At 37.1% G+C, this 25,242-nt stretch overlaps 1 protein-coding gene across 1 annotated transcript in view; it reads right to left on the reverse strand.

The window, feature by feature from the left end:
• Nucleotides 1-1,797: 1,797 nt before the first annotated feature.
• The window catches only part of CPB1 (carboxypeptidase B1), a 34,658-nt gene continuing 11,213 nt past the window's right edge, over nucleotides 1,798-25,242 (reverse strand). Inside the window, exons 4-11 of the mRNA XM_046003404.1 lie at nucleotides 21,750-21,849; nucleotides 21,561-21,662; nucleotides 20,623-20,724; nucleotides 17,343-17,453; nucleotides 17,163-17,253; nucleotides 16,286-16,488; nucleotides 3,917-4,001; nucleotides 1,798-2,110 (exon numbers count right to left, since the gene is read on the reverse strand). Coding sequence (XP_045859360.1) covers nucleotides 1,923-2,110; nucleotides 3,917-4,001; nucleotides 16,286-16,488; nucleotides 17,163-17,253; nucleotides 17,343-17,453; nucleotides 20,623-20,724; nucleotides 21,561-21,662; nucleotides 21,750-21,849 — 982 coding nt within the window. The 3' untranslated portion in view covers nucleotides 1,798-1,922. The remainder of the gene's footprint in view (nucleotides 2,111-3,916; nucleotides 4,002-16,285; nucleotides 16,489-17,162; nucleotides 17,254-17,342; nucleotides 17,454-20,622; nucleotides 20,725-21,560; nucleotides 21,663-21,749; nucleotides 21,850-25,242) is intronic.

A 25,242-nucleotide genomic window follows, 5' to 3' on the forward strand; every position in this document is an offset into this window, starting at 1 on the left:
ATTTACATACTTACTTTCCTGGTCCTTACCTTTAAAAAAAATTCCTTGGAATTTTTGAACATTTCTAATTTCTAATTTAAAGCACTCAATTTAGAGACATAGTTCTTTATGGTTGACACACACATGACTTTTGAACTTTGGGTCGCACACAACATTTCTTAGAGGTCAGTGTTATCTGCTAGAGGTGGAGTATGGGAGTGTCTTGTGGAACTATCTATGGATTGAATGATATACATCCAGCAAGATAACTTCACTCAGGTAACTCTGGTTGAGTTAGCTCTCCAATTCCCAACATGGATATAAATTTAAATAACACGGGAAAAGATAATTTATCTAAATTACATCTGTTTTTTTCTATTGTGATCAGTACTGCTTGAGAATTCATGGGAGTTTCTTTTTTTTTGCACTTAAGTGTCTGTGTATCTATTTAAATGTACTAAATTTTGTCAATTTGTTTGACAAATTGTAGCAGCTGCACTGCTACCATCTAGTGGACAATTAATGCAATTAATCATTCTTTGGCTTGACAGCTTCTGAACTACTGAACTACTAAGATTCTTTTGTTGTTGTTTTTCATTTCGTTTTATTTTTTCATCACAAAGTATTCTTCTTTTGAATATAACACTATCATAGATATTTTAACATGTTTTGCTAGATATGGAATCCTGTTTTCCTTGGATCCACATAGAAAACAACAAGTTCATATTTTAAAGTAAATAGAATAGTAAAGTAGATTTTAAATTAAGGATGCTCCTGAACTGCAACTAAATACCTATTATTATATTTTAAAATTTGAACGTTGCATAATACTCTCTGACATTAGCATGTTCAATTCTAATTCTGGGAAACTTCAAGTCATGGAGTAATTTTTGCGTCTTTTGTTTAAGACCAAACATCCTCTTGTTTACCTCCCATCTGCTTATCACCCTCCTTATCAAATCTCCTTGTTAACACCCTTCTGACACCCTCTTGTTTTACATCAGTCTGCTTTCCTCCTTAACTGGTTGATGTTTTAAAAACTCTGGTCATGTCATTTGCAACTGAATGTTTTCCATGGCTTCCCATTATTCTTAGACCAATGTTCCAAACCCTGAAGCCCTAAGCTCTACTCCCTCCTTCCCTCCTCAGCCCCATTACATGCCCTTCTTCCCTCTGGCTTTCTTGCTAAGGTTCTGCATCTTCATAGGGCTTGGAAGGGGCCCTCTCTTCATCCAGATCATTGTGATTCTTTCTTCAGGTTCCAGCATTCTCTGAGAGAGCCTTCTCTTACACATCAGGGAGGTAGACCGAGTATATGTTCTTTTTATGTAATTTGTCTAGCACTTACTTGCTTAATGTAAATTAAATAATGAATTACTAAATAATTTGTGAAATATCTAATTATTTATTTCATGTCTGTCTTCCCAAATGTTCATTGAAGGCAAGAACTGTCTTTCTTTTACATTGTTCTGTCTCTAATTGCTTAACAAAGTGTTTGACATGTAGTCGACAGTTCATAAAATAAATGAGCTGAGAAGAAAGCTAAAGCAAGATGGGGTCTTTCCCCCTGAATTTCCCTGTAGATATCTTCTTCCTCATAAGCCCCCATTATAACTGTACATCTCTAGACTCTGCCAGTGTTGGCAAATACCCTGAGGACTTTAACTCCTATGTAGTTGATCCACATCATTACCTGTGGATGGCTTGCTTAGTCACTGGTTCACATCATTTTTTTCCCCAAAGAAGTAGACAGTCTGTCAGGTTTCTAATTATAATGATTCCTTTTTTATTATGATCAGTATTAAAAGATCCAAGTAGTTTCATAGACTAGAGGCTTAAAAGAAAGATTGGGATCTAGAAAATATCCAGGCAGACAAAAATAAGAATTCAGGATAGGAAAGAGACAAAGAGGCACTTTGAAAAAAGGCTGTCAGCATTCTCTGCTAGTACAGATGTTCCAGGACATATCTGGCAAGGTACTTGATGGCCAGCATCGTCTCCTCACAGGTTGGCCGAATCTGGGATTCAGGGAGGGCAAAGCCATATCTGCCTTTGTCCCGGAGTTCAAAGGTAAAGGAATATTTGATACCTTGGTCATAAGCCCAGTCATCAGAGCCCCCAGCAGCAGGATCTGAAATATGCAAAGAACAGAAAAAAACAAACCCCAAAAAACTTTAAATCCAGGAAGGAAATTTAAAAAAAAAAAAAAAAGAAGAAGAAAACCAGCTTTCTTTTATAGTTACAACTGTTTCACTGGGCAAAATGTTATAGGTAGGCCAATTTGCTGAAAAACTGGATTATAAAAGATACGGGGGGGCTGTTTTAAAAAGTCAGTCCAATCTTATTTCTAAACCTAATTAGTGGGAATGATGTATTTCATACCCCAGGAAGTATATAGTTTATAATAAAATATAAACTTCTCACTGTGCTTGTATGCTGTGGTAAACTATATCATATATAATTTATTTACAAAATATAGATAATTTCTTAGGAAAGAATGTTTGTTTCCTAGGAAAATATGGAGAGCGGCATGATGACTGATGATAGGAGAGAGCTCCAAACCCCAAGGAAACAGTGCTGACTGATGAAATTGGAGCATCTTGAGGGCAAGGCTGGGCCTTTGTGTTTCCTCAGGGCCTAGCAGATGGTCTGGCCGAGGTTAGGGATTTGTTTAGTTCTTCATTTGGTAGCAGTTACCAAGTCACTGCCTTGTAGATTTTGTATCTCTTCAGTCACTAGGTCATTTGTTTGTTCATTCATTAATTCATTCTTTCATCTCTTTATTCAGTCAACAGCCATACAGCCCTCACTGAGCAGCAGGCCATGGGCTCTCCTCTGGAGATGCCAGGATAAAGGAAAGACGTGACTTATGCCCTTCAAGGGTTTACAGTATAATGAGAAAAGAACCCTCACTGAACTACTCTGCATAAAACATATAAGAAGTTCACAGTATATGAATAGATGGGCTACTTCTGTTAGAACCTCCTTTGGAAAACACTATACCCCGTACGATTCAGAGCAGGTTAAAAAAGGATAAGACTATAGAAAACTGTATTTTACATAAAACAAAACAAAACAGAACTCGGGACTGGCGCCTCTCCAACTGCATGGAGGGCCCTGTGATGAGAGGACTGGGTCTTTTCCCTTGTATTTCTGGTCCTTTCAGATCTGGGGCAAAAAGAAATCATGCAAAGGCAAAGGAAAATATAAGTAGAAATTTAAAACGGGGCCTGCAGGATGTGCCTTCCCAGTGAAATTTAAACTCCGTAGCGTCTAAGTGAAATCTGGGGTCTAGCCCCTACCTAACTCTCTTGATGTGTGTCTCTTGCCACTTGCTCCAACACACCAAGTGACTGGTCAGAGTGGCTGACATCTACCCCTGGAAAGTGGCTCGAGCCTGAATCAGCCCTTGTGTCTGCAATCTGTTTAGTCAGGAAAACACTCCTTCTTATACTTTCTTCAGCAGCTGTCCTTCCAGGTAAAGCGGCATCCTGGGCAGTCATCCCTGATGCTGTGGGATGTGCTGGCTGGTGCTGGAGTATGCTCTTTCCTTGTGCATCCTCTGTCATAACATCTAGCACCCTTTATTTAGTTTTCCTGCTGCCCTACTGTAGATTTTTTGAAGACTGTGCTAATTCCCCAACTTCCCTTCCTCCTTTTCTCTTGCCTTCCCTCCATCCTCCTTTCCTTTCTTTCCTAGCACCTAGTGAGGACCTGGCACATAGCAGTGGCTGCTCAGTGGATGTTTACCGAGCGCAACTGTTTTCTTGGGTTGGAGGGGAAACTTTTTCTGAACAGAAAACTGATGACATGTATAAAAAATTCACTGTCAGGCAAAAGCTACATGCTTTAAGTGATCTGAAAGGAAAGGGTCTGGGAACCATTTGTTGCCTTTTTAGGCATGTGGTCTCTGCACAGTTCTGAAGACAAGACTCACAGATTGTTGTAGCTCCTGGGCCATATGTGTACTTGGTGCCATGCAGGGTGGCAAGTTCTTTTATGGTGTCTTTAGCCAGGGCATTCTGCAAAAAAACCAGCAGTTTGTGAGTAAATAAATAAAAGCACACACTGACAAACAAACATCCGTACATTATTTTTAAGACATTGAAGAGGTATAAGACACAATTTGAGTTAGTTTTATTCCTGCTCAGTGTCCATCCAGTTTTTCTTGCTAATCTGGTTATATGATCCAAGTAATTCTTGTGAAAATATGTCTTCCCTAATGCGCTCTCCAGGCACTCACTCTGAGCTTCCCTCTGAATGTGTGTTATTGGGGCAATACCATTTACTGGCCTCTGAGTTCTCAGGGACTTTTTCTGTCTTTTATCTCCATGTTTTCAGGGCCCTGACCAAGGCTTACCACTTGGTGGTTGTCCAGGAAGTATTTGTTGGAACTCTGAAGATCATTAGCATCTTACCCTCTTATTGGAGAATTAGGTCTTTAAATTCATTGTAAATAATTGTTGCGGTAAAGTATGGGTCCTAGCAGTAACTTCTGTTTTAGTCAGAGGACAATCTTTTACTTTCTTTTCTTCTCTTCTCTTTTCTTTCTTTCTTTCTTTCTTTTTTAAGATTTTATTTATTTATTTGACAGACATCACAAGCAGGCAGAGAGAGAAGAAGGAAAGCAGGCTCCCCGCTGAGCAGAGAGCCCAGTGAGGGGCTGGATCCCAGAACCCTGGGATCATGACCTGAGCTGAAGGCAGAGGCTTTAACCCACTGAGCCACAGGTGCCCTGACTTTCTTTTCTTTTTTATTTACATAGAACTTAGTGTGTCTTTTTTCCCAGGTATTCTTCCTTAGGCTTGTTAAACATTTTGTTTTTTTAAACCTTAATTTAGGCTAGAGAAATGAGACTATAGCAATCTGTAACAGTCCCAGATATCACATTCATTGATTTAGTAAAATGTCAGTGTTTATTAAGAATTAGGTTGTGGGGGCGCCTGGGTGGCTCAGTGGTTTAGGCTGCTGCCTTCGGCTCAGGTCATGATCTCAGGGTCCTGGGATCGAGTCCCGCATCAGGCTCTCTGCTCAGCAGGGAGCCTGCTTCCCTCTCACTCTCTCTGCCTGCCTCTCTGCCTACTTGTATCTCTCTCTGTCAAATAAATAAATAAAAATCTTTAAAAAAAAAAAAAAGAATTAGGTTGTGTATAAGGATTAGTTTGGCAAATCTATATTGTCTCTGGAGCTTGTAAGAGAAAAGCAGGAGACAAGAAGGTCTTTGTGGTTGTACAAAGAGGTTGTCTACCTAATACAGGTAAACAAAAATCAAACACATACAAAATAATCCCCAACAAAACAAAACATAAACTACCTGGAAATGTGGCAAGTTATAAAGCCAGGACAGGATAGAATTATATGAGCTGGGGCAGGACCATTAAAAATTACGCATATGAATGATGGGATACTTAATACAGTGTTCATTGCCAACATAGAAATACTTAGGAATTGGCAGTTCCAGGGATCAGGGTGGTTCCATCTTGGAAGATTTTTAGACTGAAGAATTAGACAACATCTACTCTATTTCAAAATGAAGAACATTTGAATTCCAGAATTTAAAAAAAAGCAGCAAGTATTAGCTTATGTGTATTTTTTTTTTTTTTTTAAGAAGTGGCTTCATTTTCTCAAAAGATCCATTGCTTTTCTGCCTCAATGCCTCCCAACTCTTCAAGGGCAAGGGCTGTGTGCCCCCAACCTCCCTGTGCTGTAAACTTCCCAGCATCCACTGACATACCGCATATTTAAATGAAACCACTCAAAAAGTAAGGCCTGACTTGGCTGTCTTGGGAATACAGATTTGAAAATCTGATTGTTTACTACAGAAGAATTAGCCATAATTCATTCTGGTTATGAAACTAGCTATATTTCATATTTTGGCATCATAATTATGTCTTGTACATATGCTTGGAAAGCAGTGAGGTTGGTGATGAAATCAAAATACTCCTCGTTTTACAAAGTAACAGCTTCCCTTAGTCCTTGTTATAATATGAAAACCAGTTTAGTAATTTCTTATGTCAGATTGACAAGGGCATGTCTATAAAATTTCAAAGTTCCAGCTCCCAAATTGTTAGTGCTGCACCGAGTGATAAATTAGAAAATATAAAAAGAATTATAAAACATAATTCATGATTTTCTGGTCTGGTCCACTAAAATGGTGTAATTTGTTTCTTGGAACTAATTTATTCTCAAAGCTTTGAAACACTAACTTGAAAATTTTAGGGTTTAACTTCCCTTTTTTCCAATCTGGTAAACTAATACATGCTTACTATTACTGCATAGGATCTTTACTGTTGTGATCTCAATGTATAGTTCCTGTTGTTTAATCTTGTTCTAACCAATACACTAGAACTAAGTCTTCTCTTTACCCTTTAGTATAGGGCCTATTGCAGATTGAAATGAGAATAATTAACAGTTGCACAGTGCTCAGAATAGATATAAAATCATCATGTGGGAATGTGAAATGTGGTGAGGTGCTAATATTTTTGGTAAGTAAATAGTACATTTTCTATGTTCTACAATTTCTTTAACTTGCCAATCATCTGAGGACACCTGTAGTTATTTTTCTGTAAGGTAGAACCTCTAATTCTAAAGAACTCTGATTCCTTTGCTAGTTACCATTCTGAGGCTTTTCATCTGTTATTGTTTCCCCCCTCCCCATTTAAGTCTTGAATTATTACTTCTAGTTAGAAATACAATTCTAATAAGTTCCAGGGACCTAAGGTAAAGCATTATGACTATGATTAGCAGTACTGCACTATATACTTGAAGGTTGCTTTGAGAGTAGAGCTTTAATGTTGTCGCCATTACAAAACAACAAAACAGCAACAACAACAAAATGATAGTTATGTGAGATAAAGGACATGTTACTAATGTGGTGAACATTTCCCTATATCTGTGTGCATCAAATCATCACATTGTATCCCTTAAACTTACATAGTGTTATAAGTCAATTGTAGCTTAATAAAGCTGAGAACAAAGTAGTGTGATTCTGTAGGATTAGTTCTAAACATGAAGTTATGAAGACAGAGGATTTAAAATAAGAAGATCATTGAAGTTATCCATTAACTTCAAGTTTCAACTTCAAAAGACTTCGAGTCTCTTAATATGTTTATTGATATGATGTAACATATGAGTTATCTGACAAAACTGAAGGGGCCTACTTGTGATCTGTTATCTCATTTGACTTATCAATTTATCATTTTAGTCATAACTACTGTTAGGACCACACAAAAATGTTCAGTTTGCCTTTCCTCAAAGTGAGAATTACGTGTTTTCTAAGACTTCCTAGGCATCTTCTGGAAGCAGTTGTTCTGCCTTTGGCGCTGACCGAAATATTTAAGATTGATATTAGTTTGAAAAGGATGTTAACACGTTGCTGTCACTGGTGCACATTGCAGGAACATTTAGTTTGTGTCGCCTTTGCTTTCCTTGTCCTCAGTTGCTTTGTCCTCTTGATGTCTACCTCATCACTCATCTTCTGAGTGTCATTTGATCACCACATCTTTCAGTGGCTTTCTCACCTTCTCTTGAAGTCCCAACTTCCTTTCTTAGCCTAAAGGGTATGAGCTAGCCCCTCCTTTCTCTTTCAGTCTGTGTCACTTGCTATGCATTCTGTGTTCCTTTGGAGCTAGGTTTCCCTGAACTTCTTCCCCATACACCTGTTCCTACCTCTCCTTACCTCCCTCACTTTGGAGATCCTTCTCCCTTTGTTGGAACCCTCTTCTCATCTTTGTTCACTCGGAGAACTACTATTGTTTGTCTACATTCAGTTTTAGTGTCATCTTGTTTGTGAAGCTGCCCCTGAATCTCTTAGGGAGCAACGATTCCCCCTTCTTTGTGAAGGCTAATACCACTATCAGAATTCCTATCACTGTGTTGTATAATGAGTTGTTTTTGCATCTATTTTGCATCACCTCCCAGGTGAGCTCCTTGTAGGAAGGGATTCTTGGCTATTTATTTTATATTCTCAACAGATTGTATAGCATCTAGCCCATGGTTGGTTGATTGAGTCTTATCCTAGGGCTGGGGCATTACAGATGGGCCCAATTTGGGTGCGTGTGCAGGACACTGAGCCCTGTAAAGGCTGTGACATATGTGAGTGGAGACAGGGGATGTTTGTGAGGAGGGCGTAGTACCATGTAGTGATGGTTGATGGGTTGCCACGTTTACACAATGATTCTGCTGTGCACTTTACTTATTTCTATTAATTTTTTAAAAAACGAAGTCTGTGGACCCTTTCTCTCTGCCCCTCTGAGGCCAAGAGACAAAAAAAAAAAAAAAAATCAGAACAGACATTAATTGACCAAAATATCATATTTTAAATTCCAATGATCTTAACAAAAATCCCTGGAATCAGTGTGGGTCTTTTCTTTTGAAGAGTTCAAATAGTTTCACAAATGTTACTCATTTATCTAACACTATCTGTCCACATTTCATCAGCATAGAATTTTCTCGCAGAATGGAATGCCACGTGGGGCAGCATGCTCAGTGGGAATGTTCCAACCAAGCTGGGTGACTGACCCCAGCCAGGAATGGTAAAAGAGAGATAATTCCTGTATTTGCTAAAATGTTAGAGTGGTAACTCCTTTCCCTTGTACATTTCTGTAAAAAGGGACTAAGACAGCTGACGAAAGATCCGCAGAAGCAATAGCACATCAGAAAGTATGATCCACATCTTGCAACTCCAATTAAAGACACTTTCTTTACAACCTGTCATTTGAGGGACATCTTAAATCCTTGCTCAATGGGTTCAAAATAAGAACTAACATTTACATAAAACCTTAGACTTTACAAAGAGCTCTTGATAAGAGCTAGATATTTTTATCCCCATTTTACGGATAAAAGAACTGAAACTCAGAGAGGATAAAAGAACTTTCCCAAGGGCATACAGCCCCATAAGTGGCTGACTTGAGCTAGGTTCTTCTTGCTTTAAATTCTGTGCTCTTTTTCACTTCTCCTTGTGGCCTTCGAGTACTTCAAAAGAAGTGTTGCTGGAGCTGGTTTTACCAATTGTAAAGAACAGAAGGAAGCTAAATATAAATCAGCCTCAGAGAAAACTTTGCTTTCAGTCAAGGCCAAACATGGCCAGCCTTTATTAATCCTTAGATATGAGTTTCCTACCATGTCTTATGCATGTTCTCTTTTGTCACCTGTTTTCTTAAAAAGAGGCCTTGGTCATAGAGCAAAAGACAGAGAGAGTCTAAAATGTCACATCTAACTCAAAGCCCAAGAGACAAAAGACCAACTAGTGTAATGTTTCCCAGGCTCTGAGCTCCAGGAGGCTGGTAAGATGAATAAGGCGAAGGTGTTCTTTTCCACTGACCTGTCTTCCCAGGTAACGTGATCAGGAAGCCCCTGTCTCATGGCTGTGCTCATGGTCCTCATTGCAAGCCAGTGTCATGGGAGGTGGGGGCTGCCTCTTCTAATGTTCCACTGGTCCGTTATTACAGTACAAGAAAACAAAAGTTCCAAACTGACTATGGGTATAAGCCAGTTCGAAGAAAATTTTCCCCAGAACTTTGTTTCTAACTTGAAGTTCCGAGTTTAATTATTCCTCTGGGTGAATACATGTGATAATGAAAGCATCAAAATAATCTTTAACAGCGGTTTCCTTCCTTCTGTTCTGTGATAATGGGTAACGTACACCAAGGGACCAATGAGGAATTTAAATTTTATAATTTTGATGCTAGAGGAGAAACCCGCAAGGCCTACAAACAAACGCTGAGGAGAAAGCCTTTGGGATTTGAAAAAACAAATATGTTTCTGAGAAAAACAGGAGGGTAAACAAGAGCAGGCTCTGGTTGCAAAGCCCGAGATTAGAGAAAGGCAAGGAGTTGGTGAAAGGCTTGGCTTGGAAGAGCAGGGCCTACCCATTTTGGCAGAGCCCCTGGGGAGTGTGAGAATGCTTTCACTGATGCAAAGCAATTTTTTTCGTTGGCCGATCTGCATGCATATTTTTAAGCTCTTTAAAATTCAAGGAAAATGTGAAACGTGAGTCAGCTGAAGTTGCAAAGTCTAGAGCGTGTGTGTATGTGTGTGTGTGTGTGTGTGTGTGTGTGTGTGTGTAGGTGGTACTTCTTCCAAATAAATATTAAAAAATACATGTTCCAAATAAATATTAAAAAATACATGTACTAGATCTCTGGTACTTCAGATTTGCAGAACACTGTAAGCTGTTTGCGAGGAGGGTGAAAGCCAGGGGCCTTTAGCCAGGAATGTGACTCTATTTTTATCTTAGCTTAAAGCAGGGTTTCTCAACCTTGGCGTTCCTGACCTGTGTGCTGGAGAATTCTTTGTTGTGGGGGCTGTCCTGTGCATTGTAGAATGTTTATCAGCATCCTCTGGCCTCTACCCACTAGATGCCTATAATACTCCCACAGTTACAAGAACCAAAATTGTCTCCCCAACATTGCCAAATGTCTCTTAGGCGGTAGGGGAGGGGACAGAATTAGCTTGAAAGAAATCAGATAAAAGACATAATTCTGGTAAACATGAAGTGTATTTTGGAGAAAGAATTAAAAAGAAAGACAGCTCGTTTTGAAAGTGCTCTGAATGCCTATCTTTTTTGCTGATGATAGTACAAATGTCTCTCAAATACTGCTACTTGGTCAGTGCTGCTAAATATCCCTCTACTAGTAGGAGTGCCAGTCTTTGCCAAAAATACAGCATACCCAGTTAAATGTAAATTTCAGATTGACAGTGAATACTTTTTCAGTATAAATCTGTAATATTTGGACAATACTTACACTATTATTATGTTGTTTATCTGAAATTCACATCTAACTGGGAACCCTGTATTTGACTCGGCAATCCTATTTACCAAATTACTGGCTCTAGGGCCTTGCTGTGACACAAGACTCATTGTGACATTTAAGTCTCTTGGGTAATGTCATTACCTCACTTTCCCTCTTCCTTTACAAGAACACTGGAAACAGGTTGATCCTTCTTCTTTCCCCATTTTTCAAACCTATTGTTGGCCATTTGTTGGCTCTTTTCTCTGCCTAAAATGCACTCTTCTATCCTTTGTCGCCCAAATCCTGCCCATCCTTCAAGGCCCAGAATAAATGGGGTTTCTCCTCTCTATAACCTTCACTGACCAGCCTCATTACATAGTACCATTTTCCTGCCCTAAATTCGTATTACCATGCTTAGTTTGAAACTCCAATTTTTTTTTTTTTTAAGATTTTATTTATTTATTTGACAGACGGAGATCACAAGTAGGCAGAGAGGCAGGCAGAGAGAGAGAGAGAGGAAGGGAAGCAGGCTCCCTGTTGAGCAGAGAGCCCGATGTGGGGCTCGATCCCAGGACCCTGGGATCATGACCTGAGCTGAAGGCAGAGGCTTTAACCCACTGAGCCACGCAGGTGCCCTGAAACTCCAAATTTTTTACTTCTCTTGTATGGTTTCTGATATATGAGTCTTACCATTTCAGTAAGATCCTACATTCTTAATAGCAAAAACCATGTTTTATGCTGAGTACTTAATAGATACTCAGTGAAATTTCTGATAATTTTCTGATGAACTCTGTTCTGACCAGGCCTCTGTAGGAATATCTTAATAGGCCAAGAAGTCTCTTAAAATGTACAGTGATAAATCAACAACCAGTTTCTCTAGTTAAATAAATTCTGCAGTTGTCATTTGATTTTTTTTAGTATTATAAGTGAAATTTAAAAATTCTGAGAAGATAATGGATGTGGATATTTTGTGCCTCAGGTCCTGTTTTCCTTAGGTTCTGATAGCCTGCTTGATGGAGGGGTTATGGCCTTGTTATTCTTGTTATTAGGCAGGGACATGGGGACAGCTGTGATAGGGTGTGCACATGGCCCTGCAATTATCCACCTTTTAATCACAACATTTGTTCCCTCTGATTTTTATGTTTAACTCTAATCATGGTCTTGCTTTATGCTAAGTACTTTGGTGGAACAGTAGATTTCTATCTTGGTGGGTCATTAACTCACATTTTAATTAAGAGGTAGGGAGGTGCCACTGTACTGGAAGGTGTTAGAGTTTAGAAGTGGATTCTTATCTTTTGGTCAAGTTTAATAATTTTTCAGAAAGATTGTCATTTTTCTTCCGGTTAGTGAATATATGCCCTTGAAAGCATAGGGCCAGAATCATAAAGACTGGGTCCTGGGAATTTAGGTGTCCCAGATGACCACTGCAAATCCTTAGCAATGTCCAGGGATGAGGTAATAAGGTATTTGTGGGATGAAAGACTATTTGATGAATGTTCTGTAAAACAGCTACATGGGGTACCAACATAGAACATGGCCATACGAATATGTGTGGGTATCTTTGGAAATTGGGTCAGTCTAGGAAATTCTTCAGGATCCAGTAAGTCTAGACCCAAGGCTGCCTGTTTTACTGTATTGGCTTAGCCAAGCCTTCATTGCTTCAGCTGGAAAATGAGAAAGCAGAACCAGAGAAATTCCAAGATTTCCAGCTGTAAAGTTCTGTGCTTTTAATGAAGATTTTAATGTGGTGTCAGATGTATGCACTGAATCAGCACCTTTGTGGTGCTGATCAGCTTGTGCATATCAGCTTCCAGTTTGGTCAGTCTGGGGAATGGGTCAAGATACTTGTTTGACCAGTTATTATTTTGCATTCCTGCTTTTGGACTTAGAAATGGTATTATGATAAATAATAAGTAACAGTGCCACATATGCCTTCTGGGGGGTGGGGTAGGCAGACCAAAGATTTGGAGCTTCTTCCATGATCAAAAATGCAAAGATATGGATAGGTTTGGGAACATTTTCAGTTAAGTCTTCTTAATAAAAAGAGACTTACTCTGACAATAAAGAGGTCATACAATTCAATATTTCATTATCCTTCAGAATTTTGAAAATGTAAAGTATATTCTTGTGGATTTTAAAACTTCCTTTAAAGATAGTGATAGCTTCATATTGAAGAAGTTAACACTGAGGAACTGGAAGGTGTATGAAGCCATTGGAAACACACAGTATACTTTGTATTTTTTCTTTAAATAATATAGTATGTGGGGCGCCTGGGTGGCTCAGTGGGTTAAAGCCTCTGCCTTTCGCTCAGGTCATGATCCCAGAGTCCTGGGATCGCGCCCCGCATCGGGCTCTCTGCTTGGCAGGGAGCCTGCTTCCTCCTCTCTCTCTCTGCCTGCCTCTCTCCCTACTTGTGATCTCTATCTGTCAAATAAATAAATAAAATCTTTAAAAAAAAAAAAATAATATAGTATGTGTAAAAGCAGTTAGCAAACTGAAAAGCATTATATATGTAAGATATTTTTATGATTTCTCATTCTTTTTACTGATCTGCTCTAGAGATATTTTTGGTAGCTTTCTTTGTAATCCATGCTATCACTTCTCCTATTCTTTTACTTCTTTGGTCTTTTGCATTCTCATCTCTGCCTTTCTTCCCTCTGAAGTTTGTCTCATGATGTGAATAATCAGGCAATCTACATATAAGATCTTTCAGAAATGAAGCCACATACATTTTTGTCATGACTCAGATGTCAGAGATTTCTGTGTATATACTAAATTTGGGCTGAGAATGTTACTAGAAGTACAGAATAATTTCCTTTTGTTTGGAGTCATAGTCTCCTTGAAGCATTTTTTTTTTTGCTACAAATATAATCTTACAAGTTTTATAAGTGTAAACATAAATAAGAATCATATCTATATCTATTCACTGAATTCTAGGTAAGACAATACTTTAAGAAATTCTGAGTTATCCATAATGTGGTGTGCCAAGAATGCGTCTTATAAATCTTTTCCTACCTTTAGTTTTCTATAGCAGGGTCACATTTTTCTAGCTGAAAATTCATATAGAAGCATTAGATTTGGGTGGAATATTTATCACGCCTAGATCAAGACTTTTACTTTTTTTCTTAATATTCTCATTGCAAATAAAACCATGAAAAAGCAGGGTGCCTGGGTGGCTCAGTGGGTTAAAGCCTCTGCCTTCAGCTCAGGTCATGATCTCAGGGTCCTGGGATCAAGCCCCACATCGGGCTCTCTGCTCTGCGGGGAGCCTGCTTCCTCCTCTCTCTGCCTGCCTCTCTGCCTAGTTGTGATTTCTCTCTGTCAAATAAAAAAAAACAAAAACAAACCATGAAAAAGCCAATATTTTTCTTTATGAGAGATTCAAATTCTCATTTGGCTATATATATATATATATATACACACACACACATACATATATAAAAATATATATGTATATGTACACACACACATTTATACTCATTAACACTAAAGTTATGAGTTGTTCTAGCAAAATGTGCTTAGGAAGTAAATGAATTGGAATTATGCAAAATAAGAAAAATATCTCTAGTTTTTCAAAAGATTTAAGTTGCTTTGGGGTACTGAACTAAATTCAGATTCCCAATGAATCAACTAATCAAATTAACATTCACCTTAGATTTTACTAGTGGGATTTAAATATTTCTTCTGAGATGTTAGGCAAAAGATTAATCATAGAAAAAAATTATTGGAAATTAAGATAACTTTAAAATCAATTAATGTGATATAAGTGCAATTAAATTTTGTAGTTTAGCCACCTCTCTTATCATGCTTGGAAAGTATAAGAAGTAGCATGTACTTCTTGAATTTATTAGTTTTGTGAATACATAATTAAACTTCCAAGGTATTTTATGGTTTGTGCTTTTGTTGAGAATAGATTATGAATATTTTATTGTGATATAATTCTGTTTATTCCACTTCTTTGTTAATTAGAGTAAATTTATTCCCCAAACAGGAAAAGGTATTGAAACTTTGTGAAACAGCTCATTTCTAGAGAACACTTTGTTTTTCTGTTAGCATTTGTCTTTTAGAATTTGTGTTTAAAACTAGCTATATTAAGCAAACTGGATATATTATTGTTACACTTAATATGGTTTATAATTTTAGTTTTAATATTTTACTTATTAACTCATTGGTGCTTAGTTATTATGGCTTTGTCTTTTTCTTTTCTGATGTGGTACAATTTAAACATTCACATGAATAAAGCAAACAACATAGCTCCATCTTCTCTCCTCTGGGACTGAAATCTGGGATTGAAATGAGGAGCTGACCACACCCATCTCTGGGATAGCAGGACTGTGAGCACCCACTGGGAACATTTAACAGATGGAGCATAATTGGAAAACTGAAATAGTTAAAGGTTCCAACTAACGATGTTTTTCTTTGGTTTTTTTTTTTTTTTTTTTTTTTTTTTTTGGCCCTGGATAAGGAAAATGGGAAGCTTTATGAAAATAGCATTATTATTATTATTGTTATTTTTAATGAGGAGGACCTGGCCAACTATTAGCTATCAATTTTCTAAGAGGCTAAGTTATTTTTCTGTTTTACTCTTCACAAAATATTTATAGCATTACATGTTTTATTTGGTTTCTGAAGGACTAAAAGTACAAAACAACAGTTTCCAGTTGTTAAAGTTACTGGGTCTTCAAATTTATGCATTTAGGTAAGCCAAATATCTATGTCATTGTCTAAGTAGAGCACTTTTTTTTTTTTTTTTGCATAACTCAAATGCTTTAAATCTTACACTTATTCTTTTAGATCACTGGTCCCAACTTCTGGCAGCCAGATGTTTCATAAATTAGAAAAAAAAATATTGTGTGAGGGGTTCAAAACTTCTGGTTAAAAAAATTATGCATTGATATGTGATATTTGTTAATGGGAATGTTATAAAACTCTTATTTAACTTTTCATGTGGTTATATTATGATTCTATAACAAGATTGTTAGTTTTTTGAGTCATGGATACTTAAATTTTTTTTGCATTGTTTTCTATATCTAGTAAGGATCCAGTCATATCATTTGTTCATTGATTGCTTTATTTCTGTGTCTCACCTAATCAAATAGTGAAATAATTTTAGGATCTTATCACTTAACCCAGTATCAACCAAATGTGCCAGGTTCCTAATGACATCTGCCATGCTTCTGCCTATGTCAAATCCAGCTCAAGGCAACTTGACAAAATTGATTTACTAATTGTGTGTGAGACAAAACTACTTTGTTGATTATCTCAGATGCATCTGAAATCATCATGTGAGTTAGTATTGTGGTGAAGCCAGGGTAAGTGTACCGATTGTCATTTTGAAGACTAAACCAGTTTAACATGTTGGGAACTGTTTCCTGTATCAAAACCCTATCTCTTTTAGCTAATTTATCTAGCCAATTCTGGATTCCTTGTAAGTCTGTAGTAATTTTTTTTTCTCTTGCTATCAGTAATTAATAATGGACTCTTAGAAATTGTTCTTAGCATTTTTTTCTCAGAAATAGGATTTAAGAAAATCTTAACAGTGGAATACCATATTTACTACCATGACTACTTACCAACTCAGCGTTGTTCTCTGTGAGTTTATAATCATAGGAGTAAGGATAGAGCATCATTTGGGAGTATGAGTGGATTGTCAGATATGCTTTGATGGAAGAGAGGTTGCTGCGGATGAAATTAGCCAGGGCCCTGGTCTCTTTTTCAGACTCTGCAGCAGGTCCACAGTAAGTTTCATCACAGGGGCTTCGAGAAGCTCCGATTTCTGGAAAAACAGGTTGTTAATGGAATGGTCATATATAGAAGTTACCACAAGTCATGTTTCAAACTTTCAAATTAGAAAGTTAAAAATAAGCTGTTTTTACACGTGTCCTTACGATAATGTATGTATATATGTATATAATAAAGCATGCATGCATTTCTCACAAGATTAGGGGTGGTATGTTTTTAAGCTTACGGGGTAAAAGTTGATGTGAAATCACCAGTATGTCCCTGTGTAATAATATACAATGAGATCAATATAGTGTAAAAAAATTAATAAGTAGGGGACAAACTAATGTACATGAGATATTTCCTTATTATTGTAATCATTCTCTGAGAGTTGAATCACAAAATTAGAATTATATCACAATTTTATTTAAATAATTATTTAACGACTGTGTCCTCTAGATTATATATCTCAAAGTAGTAGGATCATGTCTGGATTGCTCAGTCTTGTGTTTCCAGCATTTAACACAGCTGGGAATGCAGTAGAGCACACAATACCTTTTTTTGAGTGAATAAATAAACCGTTTATTGTCTGTGCTTTCAAAAAGTTAGAATTCTAAGATATAAAATTTTACATTTTTTCTTGTTTTAGACACTGTTGTGTTTTCCTGTGTTATTTTTCCTTCTGTGCTTTTCAACAGAGTCTTGCAAAATGGTGATCCCGATACTTACTGCACCAACCAGCATCAAAATTTCTGTTGGGGTCTGTGCCAATGCAGGTAGTTCCAGCCTGGGTGGAACGGGTCTTTCTCCACATTCGGTTCTGAAAGTGGATTATGTGGTTAGGCCAAGTACAATAGAAAGTGGGTTGGTTTTAATTTCATCATCCCCTTTCAGTATTGGCTCATATACCTTGGTCCACGTGTAGACATAGCCGTCAATATTGACCACAGGCAAGATATAAAAGTCTAACTTGTCGAGAAGTTCTGTCATGTGGATTTCTTGTCCATAGGTGCGGATAGCCTAAGTATGAATTAGGAAGAGATTTCATGGAAAAATGGAATACGTGATGCTACTAAAATATACATACAATGGATGAATATTGACTTTGGTAATGGAAGCCATGTCACTTTGAGGTAGACATTATTGATATTTAAAAGGCAGTTAGTAAAATATTACCCATACTTTGGTTAAAATAGTTGTTTTTAATTCTTCTCTATTTCCAGGATATTCTATTATATCCATATATAACTCACATAATTATTTCACTTTTTACTTTAAAGATGAACAAAAGATTTAATAAAATTTTAGACTTTTAAGAAACATACATATATTTACTTATTTTGCAATAACTTTTTTTCAGAGTGAGTAGGATGTGAGGGTAAGCCCTATACTTAGTAAGTAAAGAATGTCTGTGGATGGCTGTGCATATTTCTAATATCATCTAGAAATTTATTTAAGTTTGTGAAACCTTCTGTAGACGGTCACACTAGAGAGTGTGTCCAATAAGGAAGAAGAATGAGAAGGCCTCCCATTATGAAGTGAGCTCACATTGATGGATTTTGGGTGGCTCTCACCAAGGCTCCAGGCTGCATAATGATGAAAGTATCCTTCTTACTCCTCTATACTGAGTAAGAGTTAAGAGACTAGTTCTCCTTGCTAAGTGGTGATTTCTAAGCGATCTCTCTATGAATGAAGGACTTCTTTATGAATGTTCATTTATTATGTTCTCTTAGTCATAGTTCCCCAGCCCCAGGATCATATTAAACTTAAATTCAACTCTTTCCCAGGCTTTCTTGAATAGACTTTAAAATATTTAAGGCTTCTATTAATAGTTTTTATATACTTTTTGTGACTCTATACATTGTGTTTATTATAATAGCACATGATAAAATAAGTGATTTTTAGGCTAGAGGAGTTATAGAAACACATTTTTAAGTGAACCACATTCTTTTAATCTTGGAGATAACCAAAGCAGTGATAAAATTTCTTCATTCTAGAGGGCAGATGGTGAGATATCCATTGAAGTTAAATGGTTCTAATTGGAGACATAACATGTCTAGAAACCAAGATCATGACAAATAGATACAGAAATAGTTCACACAAAAGACAGTATATTGTATATAGTAATATTCTTAATTTTGAAAGTACTTCAATATTTTAAACTTCTAATTTTGAAGTAATTTTAGACTTAGAGAAGAGTCGCAAATAGTTCCCATATACCCTTCACTCAGCTTCCCCTAATGTTTTCATCTTACTTAACCATGGTACAATGATCAAAGTGAAGGAATTAACATTAGTACAATAATAAAGTTAAACTATAGGTTTTATTTAGATTTCACCAATTTTTTATTTTTTAATTTTTTTATTATGTTGTTAGTCAACATATAGTAGTACGTCATTAGTTTTCGATGTTGTATTCCAAGATTCATTGTTTACATATAACACCAATTTTTCCGCTCTTACCCTTTTTCTTTTTTTTTTTTAATTTTATTTACTTATTTGACAGAGAGATAGCTAGCTACACAGGGAACACAAGCCAGGGGAGAGGGAGAAGAAGGAGAAGCAGGCTTCCCACCAAGCAGAGAGTCCAATGTGGGACTCGATCCCAGGACCCTGGGATCAATGACCTGAGCCAAAGGCAGATGCCCAACGACTGAGCCACCCAGGCATCCCTATTATCCTTTTTATGGTCTAGAGTCCAATATACAAACAATCCCACATTGTACTGGTTATCATGTCTCCTCAGTCTCCTCTTATCTGTGAGTTCTCAGTCATTACTTGTCTCTTATGTCTTTGACACAGTTGAAGAATACAGGTCTGGTTACTTTGCAGAAGGTCCCTCAATTTAGGTCTCTCTCTCTCTCTCTATATATATATATATATATCTATGATTAGAGGAAGGTTATGAATTTTGAGGAAGAATACCATACAGATGATGTGTCTTTTCAGTACATAATATCAGGGGGTACATGATACTGATTATGTCTTAATGCTGGTGATATTACCGGTGATATTATCCTTGATCACTTGGTTAAGTAATTTCTGCTAAGTTTCTCTACTGTAAACTTTGCCTTTGTAACGTAATACATATTTTGGGGGGGATACTTTGAGACAGGAATTATCCTATTTGTCTTTAAACATTTACTCACTAATTTTACATATATACATAGGTTTTTGTGAAATGATTACTACTGTGGTGTTCTAATGATAGTTTTCTATTTTGTTCATTCTTTGTGCATCCTTTAGTTATAATTCTTTAAGAAGGAGTTGTTCCTTCTCTCCGCTTTATTTACTGAATAATTTATATTAGTATGGGCTCATAGGTGTTTAAAAACTTCAGTTAAAGGGTTTTAACATATATCTTATCATTAGAATTATGAGGAATAAAAAACAGTATAATTTATAGTAGGGATTGCCATGTATTGTTTTCTTTTTTTTTCTGAAGTATACGATGATTATTGTTCAGGAGATAATGATAAACCTAGTGGCTTATCCACAATCTCTAATTTTTAAATGACCTATGTATTATACTACTGGTTAGTCTCTCCACCAAAGGTGGGTGAGAAAGTTTAGATGAATCAAATATAAATAAATACAATTTAGCAACTGTGCCTCAGTGGGTTAAGCCGCTGCCTTCAGCTCAGGTCATGATCTCAGGGTCCTGGGATCGAGTCCTGCATCGGGCTCTCTGCTCAGCAGGGAGCCTGCTTCCCTCTCTCTCTCTCTCTGCCTGCCTCTCTATCTACTTGTGATCTCTCTCTGTCAAATAAATAAATATTAAAAAAAAACAAAAACAAAAAAAAACGTTTGGGGCGCCTGGGTGGCTCAGTGGGTTAAAGCCTCTGCCTTCGGCTCAGGTCATGATCCCAGGGTCCTGGGATCGAGCCCCGCATCGGGCTCTCTGCTCTGCAGGGAGCCTGCTTCCTCCTCTCTCTCTGCCTGCCTCTCTGCCTAGTTGTGATTTCTCTCTGTCAAATAAATAAAATATTAAAAAAAAAAAAAACGTTTAAAATCTTACCTTATAAAGATCTCTTGGTGAAAGTTGAAACTAATATCCAAAAATGGGAACTTGGAATTGCGAAGTTTTTCTGTTATTATTCTCTCTTATTATAGCTAGATTATAAGGAATTGATTTAAATAAACAAAATACTTTCTACTTCTCTCCACCAAAATGATTCTACATACTGACCTCTCTTACAAACCATTGGCAAAATGCAGGAGAAATCCATTCTCTGGCATGGAAACCACAGTCCATGAAAATGGCAGGCTTATTTGGTCCAGCTTTGCCAACCTATTGCATACAAAAAAGGGGAAATTGTGATTAATCACAGTCAGGGTTTAACATTCATACCTGTCTGGGCTTTGGATTCAACAGGTGAAACTTGACAGCAGCAAGAGATATATCCCATGATTAAATTAAAACATAATACTAGCACAGTATGTTCTTGCCTCTAGATACAATGTTTGAGCTTACATGGCTGTTTATTATTTTTATTAAGCTTGACAAGCTCATATTTTCAGAAGATGCTGATTACCCTGCTTAATTTTACTCACGCATGTGGAGGTTATTTTCAGCTGCTATTATTAGGTGACATGACCAAGACAACTGGATGAGTAATTAGAAGTAATGATGATTGTTGCTAATCTTGTAAGAATTTTCCTTCTCTCCTACTTACTCCTTGTCTTTATATTTTCTTCATTAGAATTACATGACAAAAATGGCATTAGAGAATGACAGAAGCAAATCATTGATACGCTCTGTAATGTTGTCTGATAGACGTGAAGTTTATGAATCTCTTTAACAAATGGATTTGCAAACAACATCTGGGAGGGAAGAATTTCATCAAGGTAGGTAATCATTTACATTGCTTACAGGAATGTGGTTAAATTTATAGGACTTCTCGTATTTTATTGCATTTTCCTTTTGAATAAATCAAAATAATGATTTAAAAATCCACATATGATAAAAGAAGCTGGGAAATCTGTTTGACTCCCTGGGGCATATAGGCAGGGAAAGAGTTATAACAATGTTTGGGATGAGCATGTCTGTGAAACAGATGTTAATGTGTTAGAATTCATTGATTTAAAGCCCTCAGATATGGGAAGGTCATGGGTAAAAATGATTACCTTGAGGAGGTACATAGTGCGTCCTTCAAATGTGGTTCCAATGGCTCTGCGAGAGATGAGGCCTGGATTCTCACTGGTGACTTGTTGAGTCCAAGCCTCTATCTACCAATGCAACCATTTGTAGATTAATGTGCCATTCTTAGTTCAGTTCCCATAACAATGTCTGTCTAAATCATGTGCACATCATACCGTTTCCCATTTGTTGTACTTCTCATAACTGTGTCCAGTTGAACGGACCTGGCTGTCAAATTGTCCTTCCAGCACAGATCTCAGGTTGCTTATCAATACCCTGCAATAAACCAAAGGATGTGCTCCAGTGAACATAAGAGTATTTCCCAGTGAACATGCAAAAAAGCAGAGTGCTGCTTTAGTAAATCGGGCAATACATTCTCCATGGAGTCACTTGTGTCCTCTGAGTGTTCCTGATACCCTTCAACCTGAGCTGCTCATCACAAAAAGTGAATATATCACTGGAGACTGCAAGCAAGGCAGACCCTTTCTCAGCCTAAACTTGACATATTTAAGTGTCCTTGGACTGTAAATTCAGAAAATGATTTCCTCTGGAACCTAGGGCATTCTGGAACGGCCTTGGGCTGCCACCCAAAAGTATGCAATTGAGTCCTATCTGTGGACTTTTTTCCTTGGGACTTTCCTAGTTTTAGCACTAAACGTCCCATGTCCCAGGAACCAGTCCATCCCAGGTAAACTGGGACAGTTGGTCACTTGAGGGCCTTTCTCTAGGTTTTAAGAAAAATATTTTAAAAGGTGGAAATTCAGAAATATTAATAAGCTAAATATTTATTAGGCAAAAAATGCTGGGTTAAAGAACTAGTTTTTACTTGCTTGTCTTTTGGCTGGTTTAAAGTAACCAAAGAATGGTTCTAAAGTAAGGTAGTATGAAAATTGGTGACAGACCTTTGAAGCCTGCGTATTTCTAGAAGTGATTGTTTAGGTGAAAGTTTCTATTATAAGAGGTAGGCTGGAATGTGTGGATGTGTGTGACTTCATTTGTCTTTGCTACTGCTGAGAGGAAAGTATGTTCTGAAAGGACAAAATTTTTTTTTTTTTAAGATTTTATTTATTTATTTGACAGCAAAGATCACAAGTAGGCAGAGAGGCAGGCAGAGAGAGAGAGGAGGAAGCAGGCTGTCCGCAGAGCAGAGAGCCCGATGTGGGGCTCGATCCCAGAACCCCGGGATCATGACCTGAGCCGAAGGCAGAGGCTTTAACCCACTGAGCCACCCAGGCGCCCCTGAAAGGACAAAATTTTGTGACCATTAATGTTCTTGATCACAACACTGTGAATATTATGGACAGAAGCTAGTTTGCAGAAACTTCTATTATCCACAGTCAAGCCTTGAAATGTTTTTATCTGACACAGAGAGAATTGCAGCCACACATCAAAAAGTCTACTTCTTCTGTGGCTGCCCCAAGGGCATTCTGATGAAGTATGTCAGGGACGTCCTCTGAACCTTCCTCCTGGTCTCTCCTTCATTTGGTTAACTTGGGAATGAACTGTTTGTGTCTGTTTGTGGAAAATGCAGTAAATTAATACTAAATGATATTTTCTTCCTGGCAAGTGGCAAATACTGTCTTAAAGTCTTAACTGTCTTAAGGTGGTATTACCAAAAAAAAAAAAAAAGGAAAAGGAGTGGATTTAAAAATTCAGCTTGTGGAAAGAAAATTTCTCCTTGAGCAGTCATTAATACTCTTGTTAGTGTATTAGTTTCTATGGCTGCTATAAATTACAATAAATATGGTGATGTAAAACAACAATGAATTTATGATTTTGCAATTCTGTAGGTTAGAAGTCCAACACAGGTCTCAGTGGGCTAAAATCAAAGTGTCAACAGTGGTATGCTTTTTTCTAGAAGCTCAGAATCTGATTCCCTGCCCTTTCCAGCTTCTAGAGGCTGCCCACATTCCTTGGTTCTTTGCCCTTCTCTTTTAACTTTGAACCTGGCAATGACAGCTCAAGTCCTTTGCATGTCACATCACTCTGATCCCATCTTCTGCCTCCCTCTACCACTTGTAAGAACCCTGTGATCATGTTGGACCTTTCTGGACAATGTAGGATAATCTGCCTATTTTAAGTTCAGCTGCTTGACAACCTTAGTTCCATCTACAAACCTAACTCCTCTTTGGCATGTAACGGGATATATTCAGGTCTTCTGGGGATTAGGATATAGACATATGGGGCAGGACCACCATTCTGCCTGCTTCAGTTAGGCATTGTTACTATAACAATGATTATGGTAAGTGCTATAATTATACTCAATACTCAAATTGGATTGTTAGGGGATAGGACAGAAGTAGAAGGAATCCAGAATTAGAATCAAAAGGTCAGGGGTCATGGTTTTTCCTAACTTGTAAATTGGCTTCAGAAAAATCATTTAATCTCTGGGCCTTACTTTTATAATTTTTAGAATGGGGCATTTGATTGGCTGATATTAAATGTCCTTTTAAGTTCTAAAATGCAGTGACTTGACTCAAATCTGTAGGCCTTGGTCATAGTTGTCTTTGAAAGTTTATGAAAAAAAATTTAAACTGAAATTTCTGGTTATCATAAACTTCATAAACTCCAGGAAACACCTATAATAGATAGTTTAGGAAAATGATTTTCAAATATAACATTTATAAAAACTAAAAACAAAAAAACAAAACCAAAGCAAAACAAGCAAAATGAAAACCTTTAAAACAAAAAAATCGACTGGCCAAAATCTTAAAGAAAACAGCTATATACCGAAATCATCAGTTTGAAAGTACAAATGCTGTATAACAAGGTTGAACTTTTTTGGCTGAATGGCAACACTAAAACTCCAAGAGGAAATGGTAAATGACATCTGCTTGAACAATACTTGAACAAGATTTTTCACTGTCAATGAGTGAGTACAATATCATCTAGGTCATATGGATTGTTAGTGGTGCCCAGAGAAAAGAAATAATCATTTAAATGCTCCCAGGCATTCCACAGTCTCAACTGGATCTAAGGACATAACCATAGGAAGCTCTGATCTATCAGGAACTGGCTGAGTAGAGGGAGCAATAGACCTTTCACAAAATATTGCTATCCTTTCTCTGCACCTAATCCTCAAATTCACATTATTTAGGAGACTCAGTGACTATGTAGGGATTAGTGTTTTGTTTGGTAGTTAGATGAGGCATTCTGTGAGAGTCATTACTATGTTAACTATTAAATCTTTACATTAATAATTAGGGCAAAGAAGCATTAAAAAAAAGCAAACAAACTGCCTGTTAAATTTAAGATGACACCCAGGAGTATATGTACTCTCTAGTAAGTTGCAAAAGAGCATCAAAATGAGGTAGAATATGTGGTGCTTACTTTTGCCTGAAGGCAGGGGATTGACCTCAAATGATCCTTTCCAGCCTTGTGATTATTTGATTTTATTAGATTTAAGACAAAGTACTACTTAAGCTATATTACAAATATTATTACTAAATAATGAGCTTCTATTCTAGGAGATTAAAACAAGGCCTCTTAATGTAATAGAGAATGCATTACAGCTCCAAAATACAGAGGCGTGTACACTGTTATACTTTCATATGTTCCTTTTATAGTGCTATCCAACTTCTTTTCTATAAACATGCAGGCGAATTAGATAACAGGGACTCCCCAAAAAACAAGAAACAGAATATCTGAGAAGGAGAGGCATGACTCACT

Source organism: Meles meles, chromosome 4 (assembly GCF_922984935.1).
Source record: "Meles meles chromosome 4, mMelMel3.1 paternal haplotype, whole genome shotgun sequence".
Lineage (NCBI taxonomy): Eukaryota > Metazoa > Chordata > Mammalia > Carnivora > Mustelidae > Meles > Meles meles.